This window comes from Micropterus dolomieu, linkage group LG05 (assembly GCF_021292245.1).
Source record: "Micropterus dolomieu isolate WLL.071019.BEF.003 ecotype Adirondacks linkage group LG05, ASM2129224v1, whole genome shotgun sequence".
Lineage (NCBI taxonomy): Eukaryota > Metazoa > Chordata > Actinopteri > Centrarchiformes > Centrarchidae > Micropterus > Micropterus dolomieu.
The window spans coordinates 229836-250354 of record NC_060154.1 but is presented as its reverse complement, the minus strand read 5'-3'; the positions used below and the strand labels follow the sequence as shown (position 1 = coordinate 250354).

General features: G+C 40.8%; 1 protein-coding gene across 1 annotated transcript in view; it reads left to right on the top strand.

Annotated features, from left to right (window-relative positions):
* Positions 1 to 19003: 19003 nt before the first annotated feature.
* Positions 19004 to 20519, top strand: part of LOC123971226 — a 3030-nt gene continuing 1514 nt past the window's right edge. The window contains exons 1-2 of the mRNA XM_046049936.1: positions 19004 to 19726; positions 19930 to 20225. Of these exons, the coding sequence (XP_045905892.1) occupies positions 19004 to 19726; positions 19930 to 20225 (1019 nt within the window). The remainder of the gene's footprint in view (positions 19727 to 19929; positions 20226 to 20519) is intronic.

Here is a 20519-nt window from a genome sequence, read left to right as displayed (position 1 = left end):
GTTTTTGTAACCTTGGCCAGATCTGTGCCTTGCCACAATTCTGTCTCTGAGCTCTTCAGGCAGTTCCTTTGACCTCATGATTCTCATTTGCTCTGACATGCACTGTGAGCTGTAAGGTCTTATATAGACAGGTGTGTGGCTTTCCTAATCAAGTCCAATCAGTATAATCAAACACAGCTGGACTCAAATGAAGGTGTAGAACAATCTCAAGGATGATCAGAAGAAATAGACAGCACCTGAGTTAAATATGAGTGTCACGGCAAAGGGTCTGAATACTTATGACCATGTGATATTTCAGTTTTTCTTTTTTAATAAATTTGCTAAAATTTCTACATTTCTGTTTTTTTTCTGTCAAGATGGGGTGCTGAGTGTACATTACTGAGAAATAAAATGAACTTTTTTGATTTTTGGAAAATGGCTGCAATGAAACAAAGAGTGAAAAATTTAAAGGGGTCTGAATACTTTCCGTACCCACTGTATACACACACACACACACACTATATATATACACATATATATACACACACACACACATATATAAAAATTAGGGGTGTGACAAATTGATACGGCAATATATTGTTTGCATTACATTTGTCCATGATACCGTATCGATATTCCAGCCCATCATATCGATACATAATATTAATAAAAGAATTGTGCTTTGACGGTTAGCTCAATGCTAACATATAATGGGAATCTCATTTAACGTGCTAACGGATATTAGCATCACAAAAATACAATCTTAACAAACTACACATTATGCTTCACATGCTGAACATCCTGAGTGACATACTGTGCAAAGTGCATGTTTCCTGAGCTCTGTGTGAAATAAAAAAGAGCTGCTAACTTCACCGTCTTGATCTGCTACTCTGCTATTTCTGCACTCACTCTCACAGACCAGCTACAGCAACCCCAGAGGGTCAAAACTCAAACCCAATATTCCCAGTGGCCTAATAATACAGCTGTCAGTAGGAAGAAAAAGGGCAGCACAATGCTGTGTCACTGAACAGTTAATTTAATGCCATGTGCAATTTAGACTTAGATGGTACACAGCAATTTGTATTTGCAGTAAAAAAATTCAGTGAATTTGCATTTTGTGCCTTTTATAAAGAAATGTTCTGATAATAATTATTCATAGTTGCTCTGTAGTTTTATTTACAGACTGAGCAAAATTGAAAAATCTCTCTATCTCAGGGATCTTACTCACTTCAATGTTGATGATTATATCCAGTGAAACAATGAAACAAGAAGATGTGCTTCCACAAAAGTTCAAGGCCTTATGAGCAGACCTATATACACATTTAGTATCCAATGGCATTGTGAGGCTAAACAATAGGACCCATTTACTACCCGGGCCAACGACCCCACTGAGGTTAAATAGCTGAGTTTCCCTGCCAGTCAGTCAGAACTGAAGAAGTCGTTTGGATGAGGGACGAAACGTCTTCCAGTATCTTCAACCAAGTCCAGTTGCCCTTGATTTTAACCTTCGTTGGATGACCCATTTACTATGTAAAAAAACATTTGCAGATGTGCTTTTGGTAAAGCTAAAAGCGATGTTGTAATTTTACAACTGCAGGTCTTACAGGGTAAACTAAAAACAATGAATGTTGACCTTTTGTTTCACACGGGAAACCAACAAGGATCTTCTGGGTGAAGGTCCGCTTTCTGAGCAACCCGTCCGCCCCAACCACCTTCTTACTTGGACTTCCTACACCGGCTGTTCGACAAGAAATATTTCCAGTCACTGCACCTGAATGTTCTTAATCAATAACCACAATGTCTTCCTTTTAGCCGTCCCAGGGGTTCGGCTCATGGCAATGCTGGTCACCTGGTGGTCCACATACTAACTTTCCTTTTACAGTTTTTCTCGATTGCTTAAACACATGGTTTGAATTAAGCAATCGAGTTTTGATTGGGGGGGTTCTGACCTCCCTAGTTAAGGCTTTGACCCCCCCAAAAGAGGTAAAAAGAACAGTTCAGGTGGGACTTTCTTGATTGTAATTGCAAATATTACAATATATTTCCCATATTTATGCCTTATAATTAAGAATCTTGAAATATGATTTCATACACCCCTAAAATGGACCGTACCATTTCCTAACCCTGATGTTAGTTCAACATCTCGTCTGCCCACATCCCTCACAGCAGCTGCTCCAGTCAGGTGCGTCACACGCCGGTGGAGACGTTGCAGGTTAATGTCAGCAGTGAGCTATCTAGCTTGTTTAACACACTTAACTCTCCTACCTTCAGAGTTTCGTAATTAGCATTTCTGTTACTAAAAATGAGCTATGTGACGTTAGCTAGCTGAGAGCCCACCCTGTCATTTCATTACTATTGTAAAATGTCATATTTTTAAACAGATTGTTAGCTAACACTGGTGCTCAGGCATGAGCAGAGAAATTGAGGATTAGTTATAGTAGATACACATTTTGACATCAAAATAGTGAGTCTTTTTTCAATAAGCACGATATTTGTTTTCACTCTGGAATTCAGGAGTTTTACCTGGCCAGGTAAATGTTGAAATCCAGGTTTGTTATTTTCAAATGTATTCAGTTTTAATTATATAGCAACAATTCATAACAAAAGGCATTTCATTGCACTTTTAGAACAAGTGTAGACAATAAGCTGATTATACTCCAATTCCCGAATGACTACTGCTTTATTATTATTATTATTATAATTTCATTCACAATCCACATGAGCAAGAGGAAAGGAGAGATTTGCTAAAAAGAGTAAGTTAATATAAAACTTGAACTGATAAAAATGTGGAATTAGAGATGATAATGCAGCCTGTTTTTTTCAGTGTCTTTGGTTCTGGTTCAGCATTGACGGGGTCTGTTTTGAGCGGTCATGATGACCTGTTGTGTGTGTGCAGGTCTGACTTTCTTGCAGTTTTGCTCTAGAACACTTAGTGACCTCTGACTACAGAAGCTGTCGTGTGGTACTGGTGAATTTGACTTATCTACAGACTGCACACATTAGTTTAATAAGCAAGCATATTGTAAGCATAGTAAGAATTTAGTTCACTAAAAAAAAAAGTTGACCCCCCGGTTGTCATTGGATAATTCGCACCCTGCTTAAACACATTTCTTGAAATTATGCCTCTTTTTCGAAACTCTAAACACAAATACACAACTTCTCACCCAATTCCCCAAACATCCTATTTTCAGGTCAAAATGAAGCTCAACGTGCTGAAAAACCAAACTTGTCGACAGGCAGACACACATGCGAGATAAATTCAAAACAATAGTACAAAAAACGGTTATTAGTTATGTTGCTTGTGATTCTTCCCTCATCTTTTCATCTTTTTTGACACAACAAAAGGAAAAACACCACATTTGCACTCATTTTTTAGTCTTTAGTGTGCTAAACAGCACAACTAATTATTCTGCCCCAGCGTCCTGTCTTGGGTCTGGGACAGGCCACAGATTCTTGTTCTTCACCTCCTTCTCTTCACTACTCTGCCTCCTCCAACCCCTCATCTTCCTCCTATTCCATCTCCTCCTCCTACTGTTCCTCTTCACCTCTTACTCCTTTCCATACTGCGTTTCCTCCTCTTCCTCCTCTCTGGTGTTCTACAACTCTTCCTTCGGATTTCTCTGGATCCATTGTTCCAAAACTGAATGAACTGACTCCAGCCATTTTATCTTTCTACTGAAGCTTCTGATGGGTTTGTTATCAATTTTCACTGTGTCCACCTGGGTAGCTGTGTGCTAATTGAACAATATTGAATGTTTGTGCTTTCTCAATGAGCACATGGTGTAGGCCAGGGGTCTTCAATTAAAAGAGGTCCAGTTAGAGAAATTTTCACGAAGCAAAGGTCCGGGGCATTAACTTACGTTATCATTCAGTAGCTACCGTAACACTTAGCCTAGTTGTATCAACATATGTTTTTAAGTCAACAACTGAGCGTTAGATCAGACCTACTGTTTCAACAATATTTTATATTTTTTTTCACATAAAACTGAAGGGATAATAATTAATAAGTACTCTAATAATAAATTCTAAATGTAAGTAATCTAAAGGCTGCATTTAAAAAACGTTTTTGTAAATGTGCATCTTAAAATAAATTTTATTTGTTACTCAGTTTCAGAAAAAATAAAATAAAAACTGTAGCTTTTAGTGTTTGAAGTTCAGTCGCAACCAGTTTTATAATCAACACATCTCCACAAATGAACAGCTGTAATTCCTCCTCTTCTCTTTCATTCCCTCTTATTTAACTACCACTTCCCTACTTTCTCTTGTTTAGTGAGAAATGTGCGCTCTAGCTAAGATTGGAGCTATATGAGGTATTCTGGTTTTGAACTGGCCGTGGGAAGAATCTGCACATTCTTGATTAAAAGCCACGTGAAGTCTCTTCTCTCTTTCCTCTCTTCCTCTGTGTATCTCACTCGCGGACTCGACTTGCAATGCTCAGGGCCCTTAACTGCTCTGGCGATACTTAAATCAAAGATTTGATTGGCTGAGCAGCATCACATGAGACGATTAGAACAAATGCGATTGGTCTGTGAGTTTCCTGGGCCGCTAAACCAGGACAGTAAATGCTAGAAAAGCTTCAAGTTTTAAAATAGAAACGCTCCGTCACGAGGTAGTAATTCTCAATAATAGATCGGCTGTAGGTCCGGGTCAATACGGCCGGGACCGCGGCCCGCCTATTAGTGATCTCTGGTGTAGGCAATGAGAAATGAAGGGATTTGTGTGTAGAGTTTAGGGAAATGGGTGTGTTTTTTTGAAAAATGGAGTCATGGTTTTGAAATTTTAGTTCAAAAGCCTGCTTATGGTGATCAAGCAATGGAGAAAAACTGTAACTAGTGGCTAACTTTCATGTTTATTGGCTGCTCGTGGTGTTGACTGCAGGATTTAAGTCGGCTGTCGACCATCTAAACTTTTCTCTACATGTGTTTCACCGCTCTAAAGCGGAGAACGGTATTTTATTGAAAAGGACAGGTGAGTGAATCCAGCTTCTGAATCATCAGTCGGTCCGCTCACTAATCACATGACACAAAGATCTGGTTTCAGTTGAGACAGACCGGGGGAGCGAGAGAGAGAGAGAGAGAGAGAGAGAGAGAGAGAGTTCATGTGAGACCTGGAGATTTATTCAAGCCTGAAGATGAGTCAAAGCAATCAATCCCAGTTTGTCCAGCTGTAAAGATGATGTCACCACTTTATCATCATCATCACAGTCATTTCCCAAAAAACCATACGAGCTGGACCAGAGGAGCATCTGCTCGGTTCTGTCCACAGCCAGGAGGGGAAGGAGCAAATACAAACGCTTGGCCATCATCATCATTACTAATCCTTCAATAATTCATGCTCATACTGTCACGGCCGAATCGCTCTCACAACACGAGCCGCCCTCCTGCCAACAGAGCCCGACCGCTCGCCGAGAGTCCGAGCCTGATTGAGTTTTGGCTCCAGCGGCGTTTGGGAGGATCCTCTTTGGCCGTCGATGGAAACATTTGGAAGCGTGACCAAAGGCGTTGTCCCCGGTCCAAGACGCTCCCAGCAGGGGGGCCACGGGGGCCCCTCAGGAGCCTGTGTAGCATCTCTGCTGCCTCGCTGCTACTGTCAGAACACAAACCACGCAAAGATGAGGCAGGAAAAATAGAAAGACATACGGCATATCAAGTAAAACAAATCTCAGTATACTGCAGTACATTTGTACATCTTATTATGTACTAATAGTGATATTTGTGCAGTAGTACACACGAACACTTAAGTTGTGCCTTATTGATTTCCATTAAAGGATCTTTGCATATATTGAAATGATACTTTTCATGTGTTTTGGCCACAAAAACATGTATATTTTATATATAATATAAGCAAAGTTACTTGTGTTAAGTGTATTAACTTTTTACAGTCAGTGTTTTCCTAATAATCCATACTTATAACATATTTCATAAAACATATATGACATTCTTAGTGTCTTCATTTACTTTTGATTAAGCAAAGTTTTTATGGCAGTACAGTTACTGGTAGTGGAGTATTTTTATTATATGGTATTAGTACTTTTTCTTAAAAAAACAATTAATATTTCTCATCTTTAGCCATCTTGTGGGTATTCATATTTAGTATATTTCACTGTCTGAACAACTCCAGCAGCCGATGGGTCTCTTCTTTCCACCAAATAAGAAAAGTATCGATAAAAACTCGAACTGTTAAGCAGTCGCGGAAATGATCTCAAAATCAATAAAATGTGACGATCTCCATCTTTAGCAAGCAGCTAAATGTTCTGACAGCAACATTTGATCTGTGGCTGTCAAAGGACATTGTAAGGCTGAATGAAATGATTGGCAGTGATAATAAAAGTGGCACGCCTCTGAATGATTCTAAAGTACTCACCCCCCATACATGATACCGATCAAGAAAGGATATTATAATGAGAAACAATTACCAGTATGTCTAATTAGCCAGGCTTTTTCTTCACTATAGGCAGTAGGCATGAAACAGTTACCGGTTTAGTGGTAAAGGTGAAGTTCCTGAAGGTTAGTAATTCTGTACACATTTTAAGTATCGTGATAACCATGTTCGATTACCGCATCTCCCAGAAACTGGCGCAGCAAGCTGAGCGCTGAGGGAAACTTGAGAAAATGACCTTGTAGTGAACACAGGGGGAGTCAACTTTAACAGCCTGTAAACTGAAGCCGTTGGAGTAAAAACTCTACGTTGATCTGCTGCTGAGTGCGTCGTGTGTCTGCCGACACTATTCTCCCGCTGCACACAGTTTTAATCTCCATACATGATTTGTTTATTTAAAATCCGGCAGCCGTCTAATTAGTTTTTTAGTGTCCAACAGCAGAAACTCTGCAGACTCCTGAACAAGACTCCTCAGCTGTTGGGCTCATTACAGTTACTATCACTGCCTCCTTAAGACTCACTTGTCTTTATGCAATTGTGCCTGGGGTCATTGCATTTATTTATATAATTAATATGAATATATAACTTTAATGTTAATGCATGTTTAATATGATTCTCATAAGGTCCCTATAATCCTGATATGAAATTTTCATTGCATTTCATCTCTAATTGGTACAAACACCACTCCAATGGGATCACCATGGTGCTCTGTACCTCCAGGAAATGAGCAGATGTTCAACGTACCATATTACTAGAGCTGACCCCAAATAGTCGAAGAGTCAATGCTTCGATGGGCGGAGCCTGATTGTCAATCTCACAGTCGAAGCTTCGCAGCCAAACAAGGATCACGCCATTTTGGCGATATGGGGGTGCTCAACATTTGATTTTACACAGAACTACCAGTTTTCTCCCAATAAGTTAATATACAGCCTGTTACAATAAACATTTCAATGTTTAAAGCTGTAAATAAACATTTAGAAAGAATAAAAACTTCCAATAGATGTTTTTAAAGTGCGTAAATAAATCCAAAATTGTAACTCTAACCCTGGGGCGTCAGTGCGCACGTATAGGCGTAGCGTGGATGTGTGCGGTGGCGGAAGAGGAACACTCGCTGAAGAGACGGAGCTCCAGCTTCACTGGTGTTGTGCCGAGTTGTTCGCACCTCGCGGGACGTTCGGATAATTTATCACCGTTGATGAACCGCACAGAGAATATTTTATCGTTATTAAACAACCGGCTACTTCAAATAGACCCGCGAGGAACCGCGACGTGCAGGCAGCTGTAGGCAGCACGGCAAAAACTCTGCACAAGACCGGTGAATGGCAAGAGAGAGAGAGGAAGAGAGAGAGAGGTCAACAATAAGCCTCATTTTAGCTTCGGCTCGCAATCACTGCGCACAAAACCACACACGATTCGACCATCAAGCGACTACAGGCAGGACTTGACGATTCTGATTCGACTATGTAAATCCTTAGTCGCCCTACATATTACCAGTCCAATGCATTTTTATGTTTTTAGCACATTTAAATAAAACGGGTTTATGAAGTGCGGTACGAGGAATAAAACATAACATAAAAACACAGAACACTTAACATAGACCACACATACAAATGGTTCAAAAACAATCGAAAGGCAACAGAAGACCACACGGCTCCCATGCTGGGTTAAAAGCCAGATTATAAAAGTTTTCAGACGGGATTAATAAATTTTGAGGGGCCATTTTGACCTGTGGAGGTGGCTCATTCCATAGTTTAGGGGCCACTGCTGAAGAAGCGAGGCTTTAGGGGCGTCAAGCCGGCGCGGATCAGTGGACCTTAAGCTGCTTTTCCACAGCATGGTACCTGCTGGACTCGGCTCGACTATGTTTGGTTTTCCATTGTGGAAAAGTTGTACCTGCTCCCAGGTAGTTGTTTTCGTATCACCTCCGTCGAGGTTCCAAGCGAGCTGAGGCGATACTAAAATGTGACGTTAAAACACAGCAGACTGCTGAGAGAATCGTCACTATTCGGAAGTTTTTTATTTGACAGTTTTCGTATGAAATGTCATCATTAAATCCACTTCTGAGAAGTTTTGAGGTGAAATCAGCTGTGTAGATTTCAAATATTGACAGTTTCACGAGAAGTGATGGCGGAACAAAAATGTGCTTGAACATTTTCGGAGTTGAGGAGCTCCGCAGGCGGCGGCGAGGGAAGCCTGCTGCGACCCGCGGGAGGAGCGTGTGACGCCGGCCGGCCGCCCGCTCACAGAGCCCTCTGGTCCCGCCGGCAGAGGAAAACACAGCTGGAAGCTTTTCATACCGCTTATCTGTCTTTACATTCTGAGGAAGGTTCAAACGTTTTACCTTAAAAAAGAGAAAGCTGTTTGTATGGGTCGCTGGTGTGTGTGTCGCTATGACGACCAGCTACATTGAGGGGTACTATCTCTGTGTACTATCTGCAATGGAAAACGGAGCACGGCCAAACGAGCTGGTGCTGGTAATGGAAAAGCGCCATATGCGACATCGAGGGAGGTCTGAGATATAACGAGGTGCCTTAAGATTTTAAACTCTATTCTAAAATGGACCGGGAGCCAGAGGAGTGAGGCCAGAACAGGTGTAATGTGTTCACACTTGCCAATTTCTGTTAATATGTTCACAAATCATGTATTAGCAATCATACATTTTGGGCTGGGGGATCGTTTCTGACTCTCTGATTGTCATTTCTAGATTTCTAGTTTTTGAAAGACTGACTGATAGAAAAAGTGATAAAAATAAACTTCTGAAAATGAATAATCACAAGTCATTTAACAGACTAGTTCAACCTCTCTTGTAAGATGCGCCTCCACTGCCTGACCCAAACAAAGATGGCACCTGGACGACAAAGCGGCTACTTAAAGTCAAGACTTCCTCCGCGGCTGCCCGTCGGAGTGTGTGTGCATCAGTGTTAACAGGAGGAGGAGGGACGACTCTCAGCCCTAACAGGGCCGACTGTGCTCGTTTGACAGCGCTCGTTAATTATCTCATTTTAACACTTATTACCAAGCAGCTGTCAACTTATGAGCAACAGGGGGCTGAAGGAACAAAGACTCGGCTGCTCTGGATCTCTGAGAGATCGCCTCAAACCCAGAACCTGACGGAGCCGGAGAAACACTGGAGTTTTTAACGGAAGAGGTCAAATAAATAAATAAAAATATAAACAAATGTGAAGCGTCTTGGTATTTTATTTATCTAAGATGGAAAATTTAATGAGACTTCATGTTGAATCCTTTTCACCATGTTCAGAAGAATTTTAGTGACTTTATTCTTTAATTGGTTCCCCGTTAGCTTCCACAAAGTGTTCGCTAGTCTTCCCGTGATCCACGTAAAATACACCGTGCTCCAAATTATTATGCAAATGATATTTTACACTGACTTTCCTAAATAATGCAAATTACATTCAGTATAACTGACCCTTCGCTAAGCCCCGCCCCCCTTAGTTACTGTTGCTAAGTCTGACAAACCGCCGGCGCTGCCACTGTCTATTGCTGCAGTCACTATTAAAAGATGCCACAGAAACAGAGTTTTCAACAGATCTTTAACAAATACAGCCAAAAGAAAAGCTAGAAAACGAGTATTTTTGTATCAGAGTCACTGGAGCGCAGCCATGAATGTGTTGGACCTCAGTAAGAGCGAGACCTATACTGCGCTGTGATTGGCCTGCTGTGTATTCGGGGCGTGGCTTAGCAAAGGGTCACTTGTCAAAGTCATCAACCGTTAAGGTAAAACTCGAATTTCATCAATGGTTTGCTCAAAATGCGCTGTTCTAAATTCTTACGCACAACAAAACATTTTATAGGTGTTTAAGAACTGAAAATGGTTCATTTGTTGAACTTGCAGCATTAGGAGGTCATATTTACTGAGATAATAAGCTTTTCCGATCAAACACATCTTAACAGGACAAGTTACTTGTTAACATAAGATGTCACCTTCACAATTCTTGCATCCATTGAACTTTCTGGAGAGTTTCTGCTTGAATTTCTTTGCAGGATGTCAGAATAGTGTTTTGATGCGAACTGCCTCCCACCCTCATAGATCTTTTGCTTGAGGATGGTTCTCAATAGGGTTGAGGTCAGGGGACGATGGGGGCCACACCGTGAGTTCCTCTCCTTTTATGCCCATAGCAGCCACAGAGGTATTCTTTGCAGCATTGTCACGCATGAAGATGATTTTGCTACGGAAGGCACGGTTCTTCTTTTTGTACCGTGGAAGAAAGTTGTCAGTCAGAAACTCTGTATGCTTTGCCGAGGTCATTTTCACACCATCGGGGACCCTAAAGGGGCCTACCAGCTCTTTGTCCATGATTTATGCCCAAAACATGACTCCGCCACCTCCTTGCTGGTGTCGCAACCTTATTGGGACTTGGTGGCCATCCACCACTCCATCCATCTCTGCCATCCAGGGTTGTACGGCACTCATCAGTAAACAAGACTGTTTGAAAATTAGTCTTCATGTGTTTCTGGGCCCACTGCAACCGTTTCTGCTTGTGAGTGTTGGTTATTGGTTGGGGTGGCCGAATAGCAGGTTAATGCACAACTGCAAGCCTCTGGAGGATCCTACACTTTGACGTGGAGGCACCAGCAGCTTCAAATACCGGTTTGCTGTTTGGTAAAGGCAGTTTAGCAGCTGCTCTCTTAATCCGATGAATTTGTCTGGCAGTAACCTTCCTCATTATGCCTTTATCTGCACGAACCCGTCAGTGCTCTGAATTCAAATCACTATTTGACGCTTTTCCGCAGCAGAGAGATTCTTTTTCTTTCCCATATTGCTTAAAAACCTGTGGCCTGCTTATTAATGTGGAACATCCTTCTTAAGCAGTTTTCTTTTAATTGGGCTCACCGGGCAAACTCATTATCACAGATTGATTTCAGTGATCCGGGGAGGCACAACACCTTCCATGAGTTTGATTGAAAAACGAAATATTTAATTTAACTCCAATTAGCATAATAATTTGGAACGTGGTGTAACAACAATTCAAACAACCATTTGAAATCATACGCTAAACAAAAATAGAAGTTAGAAGTAGACTAAAACAAAAAATCAAAAAAAGTGAAATCCGCATAAGATTTAAGTGATCTTTTAAACGAAAATGTACTTTTAATCTGTCAGATATGGAGCTTTATACAAAACAGTTCATCAAATCATACAATTTGTTCATGGCCACATGACATGTTATATACCCGTGACAAAAGCCTATATTATTATGTTAATTTCTCACAAAAGAAATGTGGTATATTATTCCAGACAACCCTTTGCATGAAAAATAGAAGACAAGTTTTGATTTTGCTTCCCCACTTATGTGGTTACACAGTGATTAATGATGTAATCTGTAAGACTGCCCCACATGTCGCCATTTAATGTATTTTAGTTTTATATAATACTTTTCATTGTTGTTTGTTGACTCTGCCTTTACTGCACACAATTTAAATGTATCCACACACATAAGACATCAACAGGAAATAATGCTGCATGTTAAGTGATGGAGACAAAAGACGGACATGAAAATTACATTTAATAATCAAGTAACTGACTGGAACTCTGGGACCTGTAGTATTAAAACACCACCAGTAACCACAGGTGTCACCAACCCGTTCTCATTCCCAGAGCGTCAGATAGCTTTGGCGTCTGGTTACAACGCAGATGGAAGCCATCCGCATCATAATGCACTGGGGGGGGGGGGGACGCCTTTTGCACCATTCGCTAAAAGTACTACTTAATAAATAAAACTGGTCAGAGTAAGGAGGTTGTTTGAGTGGACGGGTGGGACACAAACCAGACTTTCACCCAGGAGACTGGTGTTTGTTTCCCCAAAAGTCAACATTGATTCCTTTAGCGTCTTTTTTCCAATTCATTGCAGTGGGAGCGCCGCATTGAATGGCGTTCAACTTTGGGAAAAACGCTGCGCTCATCACTGTCACTTTTACTCAGCTGTCCAATCACAGTAGAGGAGGGGCGGGACAAATACCACACCGTAGCAACGGTTACTATCCTGGAACCGGGCTTTGTCCAACCTCAGCTCTTGGACCCAACGGTGGTACTCGCCAAACCCACATACGGCGAGTCCATCCTCTCTCTCTCTCTCTCTCCGCGTGCTTCAGCCTTCTCTTCATACAGAGCAAGTACTCTACTGGATGTAAAAATGTCAACACAGAGTAAAGTCAGGTAGAACTACTGGCAACATCACTTCCTCTGATTTTATGCATCATAGCAACCAAAGCAGTCGTAAAAAACGCTGCACCTCAAAAACGCCCGCTTGCGCTTCGTGCTGGGCGTTTTCAGGGGTAAAATACGCTTTGCTGGACACAGGCCCTTAGTGAACTTACGTAACTTACGCAAGTAACGTAAGCAAAGGGGGCCCTTTGTGCTGTTAAGTGGTGGGGACATTTAAGGGTTCAGGGGCGGAGTGATACACTTGATCCCGAAACGTGAACACCACAAGACCATATTAGAATATTCACTACTGTGATATATTATTTGGGGGGGGGGGTCCTCCCCTCAAAGATTGAGCATTAAACACTTAGTTTCCTGCATTCTAGAGATATTTTCCAGACCAATTTATGGTTGAAATGTCACACACACCCACACATATATAAATAAATGTAAACATATTGCACATTCGTTTCGTTTCTTAGATATTTACATTGCATGTTTCTCATTGTGCAAATAAACCTCTCAAAGCATTCTCATCTGTTATTTAACATTTCTTGTTCTTTTATCAGAACCATTTTAACAAATACTTTCAGTCAAAAGTGGTGGGGACATGTCCCCAGCGTCCACAGTGTAAACGACACCTATGAACGTAAGTAACCCAAACCATGACCTTTTCCTAAACTTAACCAAGTAGTTTCATTGCATAACCTAAACATTACCTAAACAAACTGCAACGTTTCACAACTTTACCCAAGTGTTTGTTCTTGAAAGTCTTACCGGACATGGCATATTTATTCTTGCTAACTTGAACGTGAAGCTCTACACAACGGCTTAACGATTAATTGCATTCGTGATGTAATAAAACAAGATTTTCTAATCGCAAAGGCTGCGATAACACTCTGGTCACATGACACCCAAGAGGAAAGCAGTCTGCGAAGTTGATGCTTCGTCTGCACGTTACGCTGTACTTTGCCTTCTTGTTGTACAACAGCCTTCAGCTTGACAGAAGCTGAGAGAAACTTTAGTGCCACACAGGGAATGAAAGTAGCAGCCGCCACCCGCGGGTAACTTGGTGGTGGGTGAAATCGTCGGGCCATCCGCCGCTTTGACGGACAGGAAAAATGCACAACAGAAAGACACGTGTAGTAAGATAAGTGTGTTGTGGCGATCTGCGCCTGCGTCACACACACAGCTCAGGAAATATCTGTGAAACCAAACTCACAAGTCCTAAAGAGGCCCGGTCTGTCCCGAGTTACAGCCTGGTTACAGCCAGTGCGCCGCTCACCAGCATAGGAGGCTGCGGGGGAACTCCAGTGTTGTCGGAGAATTACTAAGTTCTTCTATTAAACACGAGAGGCGTCACTTGATTTTATTTGTTGGCCAACTTTTGAGTGTTTTTTGTTTGCTTACTAGGATACAGAAAGACGGACTCCTGGGAGATCTGAACTGAGATAAGGACGCATTCATTTGTGGTTGAACTTTGGTTTTGTCTTGAGCGCTTACTGTATAACACACTGTGGTGAGTTAGTTTTTCTTGTGGTCTGTAGGCCGACCTGATGATATTATATCATATTATTTAATGCCATGACTTCACTCAAATTATCTTTCTCATATTATAACTTGATAATTTTCTCCACCATTGGTCAAATAATATTGTGTTGGTCAGACTATACACACTGATTTACTGCTTGTCCATTTTGAATAATACAGAAGGTAAAGAGCTTAAAAAATTAATCGCATATTAAATCGCAATATAAAATTTGATTATTTTCCAAATAATCCAATTGATTTAATCGGCATCGGCCGTTTATAACAGCAGATATGACATTAAAAAAATAAGAGTCAGATCCTTCACTCATGACATGGGTGTTGCATAGTTTGCCCACCAGAGGACGAGCAGCTGCAGCTCCCCTGTTAACAGCACTGCGTCACCACAAAAACCACAGAAGAAAACAATCAGCTGACCGCAGCCGGCCCGCAGCATGTTAAAACACGCAGAGGGCTGTGTTAGCGGTGAGTCGGTCTTTTGTCAAGTTAATTACATGACTTTAATAATTATAATAAAAACAGACCCAGTCACTTCTTCTCTCCTGAAAAAGTTTTTCACTGCCCTCTCCCGGCTTCCTAGCAGCTCACAACAGTTGTTGGGTGTTGGAAGCTGCTGACAGACATAACTGTAGATTTATTTCAGTGTGGCGGTTCTAGTGAACGGTCCACTTTTGTCCCTAGTTCATCACTTAAATATTCTTTAAAATCACGTAACGTTACAGCAGCTAACGCTGCCCGTTGCTAAATTAGCCACAAAGCTAATGCCGTGTTTATCAGTGGAGGAGCGCTAACGTTAATGAGCCGCTAAACTATAGTTTCTGGTCTATTCTAAATATATCTGCCTGTCTGCAGTTAGTCGGCGTGTCTGAAATTATTAAACCAGCGCGGACATGTAAATAAACGTGAGCTAAACAAGAATCTAACACGGCTTCCTGTAGCTCGTCTCTGTGTGACGTTGTAGATGTGAAACGCTGTAGTCTGAGCCGTAACTGCTCTGGTTGTAGTGATAACGTTAGTTAAATGAAATCTCAAAGTTGCAGACAGTCATGTTGTATTAGAGTCATTCAACAGCAGCTCACTGCATTATAGACGGCATGATTTATACCGATGGTGGTTAAGAAATGGTTTCTCGTAGCTTTGGTTGGAATTAAAGAGTGCTGGTAAAGGGATGAACTAGATGTGAATATGCTACATTGAAATTGTGGGAGATTATGTGTAAAGTGAAAATACACATGCTTATTCTGTCTCTGTTTACAGACGTTGCCCCTTCCAGTAGCAAATATTTATGGATGTGACTGTTTACATGTTCACTTTTTGAGACAAAAATCCTTTTTATAAACATAATCCATTTAGGAAACAGTTTTATAGCCCACATACATACCAGCTTTCAATATCTGCCTGTTCTGAGTGTAGTTTATACGGTAAAGGGGTCTACTATCCAAATCATTCTTAAAATAAAAATATTGGCACTTAATATCGGCATCAGCCCCCAAAAACCCATATCAGTCGGGCTCTACCCACCACCACAATTACGTTGTCATTCTGTGGGATTCCAGCAGCCTAACCTGGAGCACGTTTTATTTTGAAATGTGCGAGAGAAGGCCCTGTAACCTGCTGCAGTTTGGAGATAATTAAAGCTATTTAATAGTCAGTGTTTTGTAATGAACATACAGTTGAATGGATCCCAGTCAGAAAAGCAAATTCTAATGGGGATCCTAAGAAAGATAAAATGTTTGTGTATGCTGTCAATTACAGTTTTTAGAAAGAAATTAAATCGGAATCGGCAGGTCAGACCTTTACAAAATCAATAGTCTGAATCGGCCAGGAAAAATGCAATCTGTGCATCTCTAGTTCTTCTCTCTTTTCTTTTTGTTACTTAAACCAGTTCCAGGCTTTTTCATTGTTGCCTCTATCTCCAGTTTGGTCAGTGATTGAAATAGGTCTGCTGCCTATTGACGGCAATATTATTCCGAAGGAGACCATCGACTAATTACAGCTTTGAAAGTGGGAAGCATCAGAGAGGCGAACAACAGAACGGCTTTTACAAGTTTCATTAACTATTTCATCACTAAATCCACTTCTGAGGCGAAAAAATATGCTTGAAAGTTTTCGGAGTTGAGAAGCTCCGTAAGTGGCGGCGAGGGAAGCTTGCGCCAACCCGCGGAGGAGCTCACGAGTCCGGCCAGCTGTTCGCAAACAGAGCTCTCTGCTCCGGCAGTCACACAGCCAGCTCAGCAGAGACTCCAGCAACAACGGCAGAGGAAAACACAGCTGTAAGATAGTTTAAATGTTCGTACTGCTGTCAGTCTGTCATTACATTTAAGTAGTTTAAATTAAATAAAAAGACATCTTTCTTGGCTGGTGAAACTTATTAAAAAATAAATAAAAACAACAGAAGTTGTATGAAAAGGGGACCGTCGATACTTTATTTTTTAAATTATTATTATTGCTGTTTTTTTGGAGCTCTGCTGGTGCTGGGGGGGATTGCGCAATATTGCGATAGTCATTTCCGGTTAGTGCACAACAGCAGTGTTTGATTTGAGACAACACTACCCTGTCGAAATTAACGCACTAAGCAAGAAGTACATAGTGCGTAGTGTACTGCATGTTAGTATACTCAAGGAAGTACCCGAATTGAGACACAGCTTAAGTCTGCAGGAAATCTGGGAGTACCTGATGACCAATTAACTTCTACTGAGTATGTTGCATCTGTCACTCTGTAATTTTCAAACTATCTAGCTACCTAACTATACCAATGAAAAATAGTGACAAAAACCAGCAACAAGGGTAGCTTAGATCTAAACTCGTGTACAGGTAGTTTTAGGCCAACTTAATACACAACTCTTAAAACTGCATGCTCTTTCCTTCATTGTGCAAAACATAAGTAAGCTGCTCTTAGCAACCTCAAACATAATAGTGCCCTCTCCCAACAGGAAAATGCCGTTTACAAAGAACTAAGATTATGTGTTGAGTTGATTTGGGGATCAGAGAAAATCAACCTGGGAAATACAGTTTGCTAAATGGAATTGTAAATTAACTTTTCATTGGGATACTTTATGAAAAACATCAAACTGCCACTGCATCTGAACTACATAAATGTTTTGTTTATTAATAAACCAATCACCGAAAACCAGTACAATAATACATTTAATTTATATTATATACACAATGCCTATAAAATGCATTCACCCCCTTGGATGTTTCACCCCTTTGTTTCTTTTATACTTGAAATTATGGTCAATTTAGAATTTGCAGAAAGAAAGAAAAACTTTAATGTCAAAGTGAAAATGGATTTTTACAAACTAATTTATTAAAAATATATAAGGTAAAGAGGATTGCATAAATATTCACACCTTCAGGTCAGTATTTAGTAGATGCACCTTTGGCTGGAATTACAGCACTGAGTCCGTGTGGACATGTTTCAATCAGGCTGGCGCATCTGGACACTGCAATTTTTCTCCATTCTTCCTTGCAAAACAGCTCAATCTCTGTCAGGTTGCTTGAGGATCAGGTTCTGGAACAGGAACAGCTCTTTTCAAGTCCAGCCACAAATTGTTAATTGTATTGAGATCTGGGCTTATGTGTAGCTTTTGCTGGATGCTTGGGGCCGATGTCTTGCTGGAAAATAAATCTTCTCCCAAGTTGTAGTTCTCTTGCAGACCGAGTCAGATTATCCTCCAGGACTTGGCGATATTTTTCTGCATTCATGTTACCCTCTACCTTTCCAAGCCTTCCAGGGCCTGCTGCTGCGAAGCATCCCCAGAGCATAATGCGGCCTCCACCATGCTTCACGGTGGAGATGTGCAGTGTTTGGTGTTCGCCAAACATAGCGTCTAGTCTAATGGCCAAAAAGCTCAATTTTTGTCTCATCAGACCAAATAACCTTCTTCCAATTGACCTTTGGGCGAATTCCAGATGAGATTTCATATGAGCTTTTTCCTCTTTGCCACTCTCCCATACAGCTTCGACTGGTGTAGAACCCGGGCAACAGTTGTTGTATGTACAGTCTCTCCCGTCTGAACCACTGAGGCTTTTAATTCCATCAGAGCGGTCGTAGGTGTCTTGGTGGCCTCCCTCACAAGTCTTCTTCTTGCCCGGTCACTCAGTTTGTGAGGACGGCCAGCTCTAGGCAGATTTAAACAAGTGACGTACTCCATCCATTTCTGAATGATGGATTTAACTGAACTCTGTGGGATGTCCAGAGAGTTGGAAATCTTTTTGTAGCCATATTCTGACTTGCACTGTTCAATGATCTTTTCTCTAAGTTGCTTGGAGTGTTATTTTTTCAACATGTTGCAATTGTAGTAGAAACACTGTTGAACCAGAGACTGGACCTCCCAGACACAGGTGTTTTTTAAACTACAATCACTTGACACACATCAGCTGAACTCAGGTAATCTCCATTTCACTAATTGTGACACTGCTGGCATCAAGTAGCTGGACTTCTGTTGAATTAGGTCAGTCACTTTTAAGGAGGTGAGAATTTTTGCAATTATCTTCTTTACCTTTTATATTTTTAATTAACTGACAGTTTGTTAAAGTCCATTTTCACTTTGATATTAAAGAGGGGTTTTTGTAAATTCTTGTCAAAAAAGCCAAATTATATTGACCATGATTTCATGTATAAGAAAAAAGTGTGAAACATCCAAGGGAATGAATACTTTATAGGTATTGTATGTATAATTATGATGAGGGGTAATTTGTACCTATAATTTTTTTGAATTTTGATGCATTATGTGCAGAAGTTAGTTGGTCATCAGTTACGATCCTTAAGTGCATTGTTTTTTGCATTTAGTTTTCACCTCTCATGAAACGCCAATGGTGCGATATCTCTGACATTTCTTTAAACATTGACATCGTCTTTCTTGGGGCAGTATTTCCTCTTTTCAGTATGTTAAACTTTTACTCAACTGTTTCATTTCTAGTTGATCCAAAATGAGTCATTCAACAACAAAGCCACCACCTCAGATTGAAAACTGGACCAAGGAAGACGTCCACCAGTGGCTGATGACAGAGGTCAAAGTTCATGAGACTTGTGCAGACAGATTCTGTGAAGAGGAAGTGTCGGGAGACATTTTAGTTGTTTTTGAAAAGACAGATATAGTGGACCTGGGAATAAAACACGGTCCTGCTGTCAAAATCACATCTTATCTACAACATCTGAAAGAAGGATCACAACATGAATCACAGTTCTCAGCATATGTGGAAAACTGGACAAAGGAACAAGTGACCCAGTGGTTACTGCAGCACGTGAAAGTATATAGCAAATATGCAGAACGGCTACAAGAGGAAGACGTATCTGGAGATTGCCTCGTTTGCTTCAAGAAGCAGGATTTTCTGGACCTGGAAGTGAAAAGCGGTCCTACTGTAAAGATTCTGTCAGAACTCCGTCAGTTGAACAAGAAACCAGAGCCGACACTGCAACCCATCCTTCACACCAGCACAGACCAAAAAGAGACTCCAAAACCGGCTCAACCGGAAGCTAGTCTGGCTCAGGACATAGCAGCCAAACAGGCTGAATCGTGTAACACGATTCAATCAAAACCAGACAAAAAGGTGGAAAATGAATCTGAAAAGGCTCTGCAGCTATTCAAGAAAGCTTCAGAGAAGCAGCCAAAGCCACAGAACATGGGGGCTAGGAGAAAAGAAACAGTTGTGGTAAAATTTCTCTGTTTTCTACATTATAGGCTAGTAATACAAAATATTATTGTATCCAGTCTGTTAATAGAGCCTTTTGATATACAAGAAAAATCTATTTTGTTAGTGCAGTTTTAGAACTTATACAACTTAAAAGATTTATGAAATGTAGACATTGATTAAAGTGTTGTTTACTAAATATTTACTTCTGTTTCTTCCTGTAGAGCACAGTCACATCCAAGATCCCTATGGAGATCCATGAAACTCTCGAGAACCTTACAAAAGAAGACCTAAAAAGGTTTAATTTCTGCATAAAATTCTACACAAAATCTAAGGTTAAACCTATTCCTTGGAGTAAACTGGAGGGCAAGGACACCATGGACACTGCAAAGTTGATTACTGAGCACTATAGAAGCAAGGAAGCTTTACAAGTCACAATTGACATCCTGAAAGAAATCAATCAACGTGAGCTTGCATGTCAGCTGGAAAAGAACATGGGTAAGACAACCTCTACCAACATGTATAATAACAAACATGTAAAATAGTCCCCAACAAACGCACTATTTCCTCCTGTTTGCTTGATAAAAACTACAGCGACCAGCTGTTTTAGGAAATTACTGAGACTTTTTAAACAGGAAACTTATTATTATATTTGTGAGATAGATTTACATCTTCATTAGGAGCCAATGAGCTTGGAGCTGAGAGCCATAGACAGCAAGTCAACAAGTCCTCTAACCTAAACGACAAAACGGTTGTCTATTTATGCCTCCCAAAACAACACATATGATCGTTTACCTACATTAAACACGTGGTT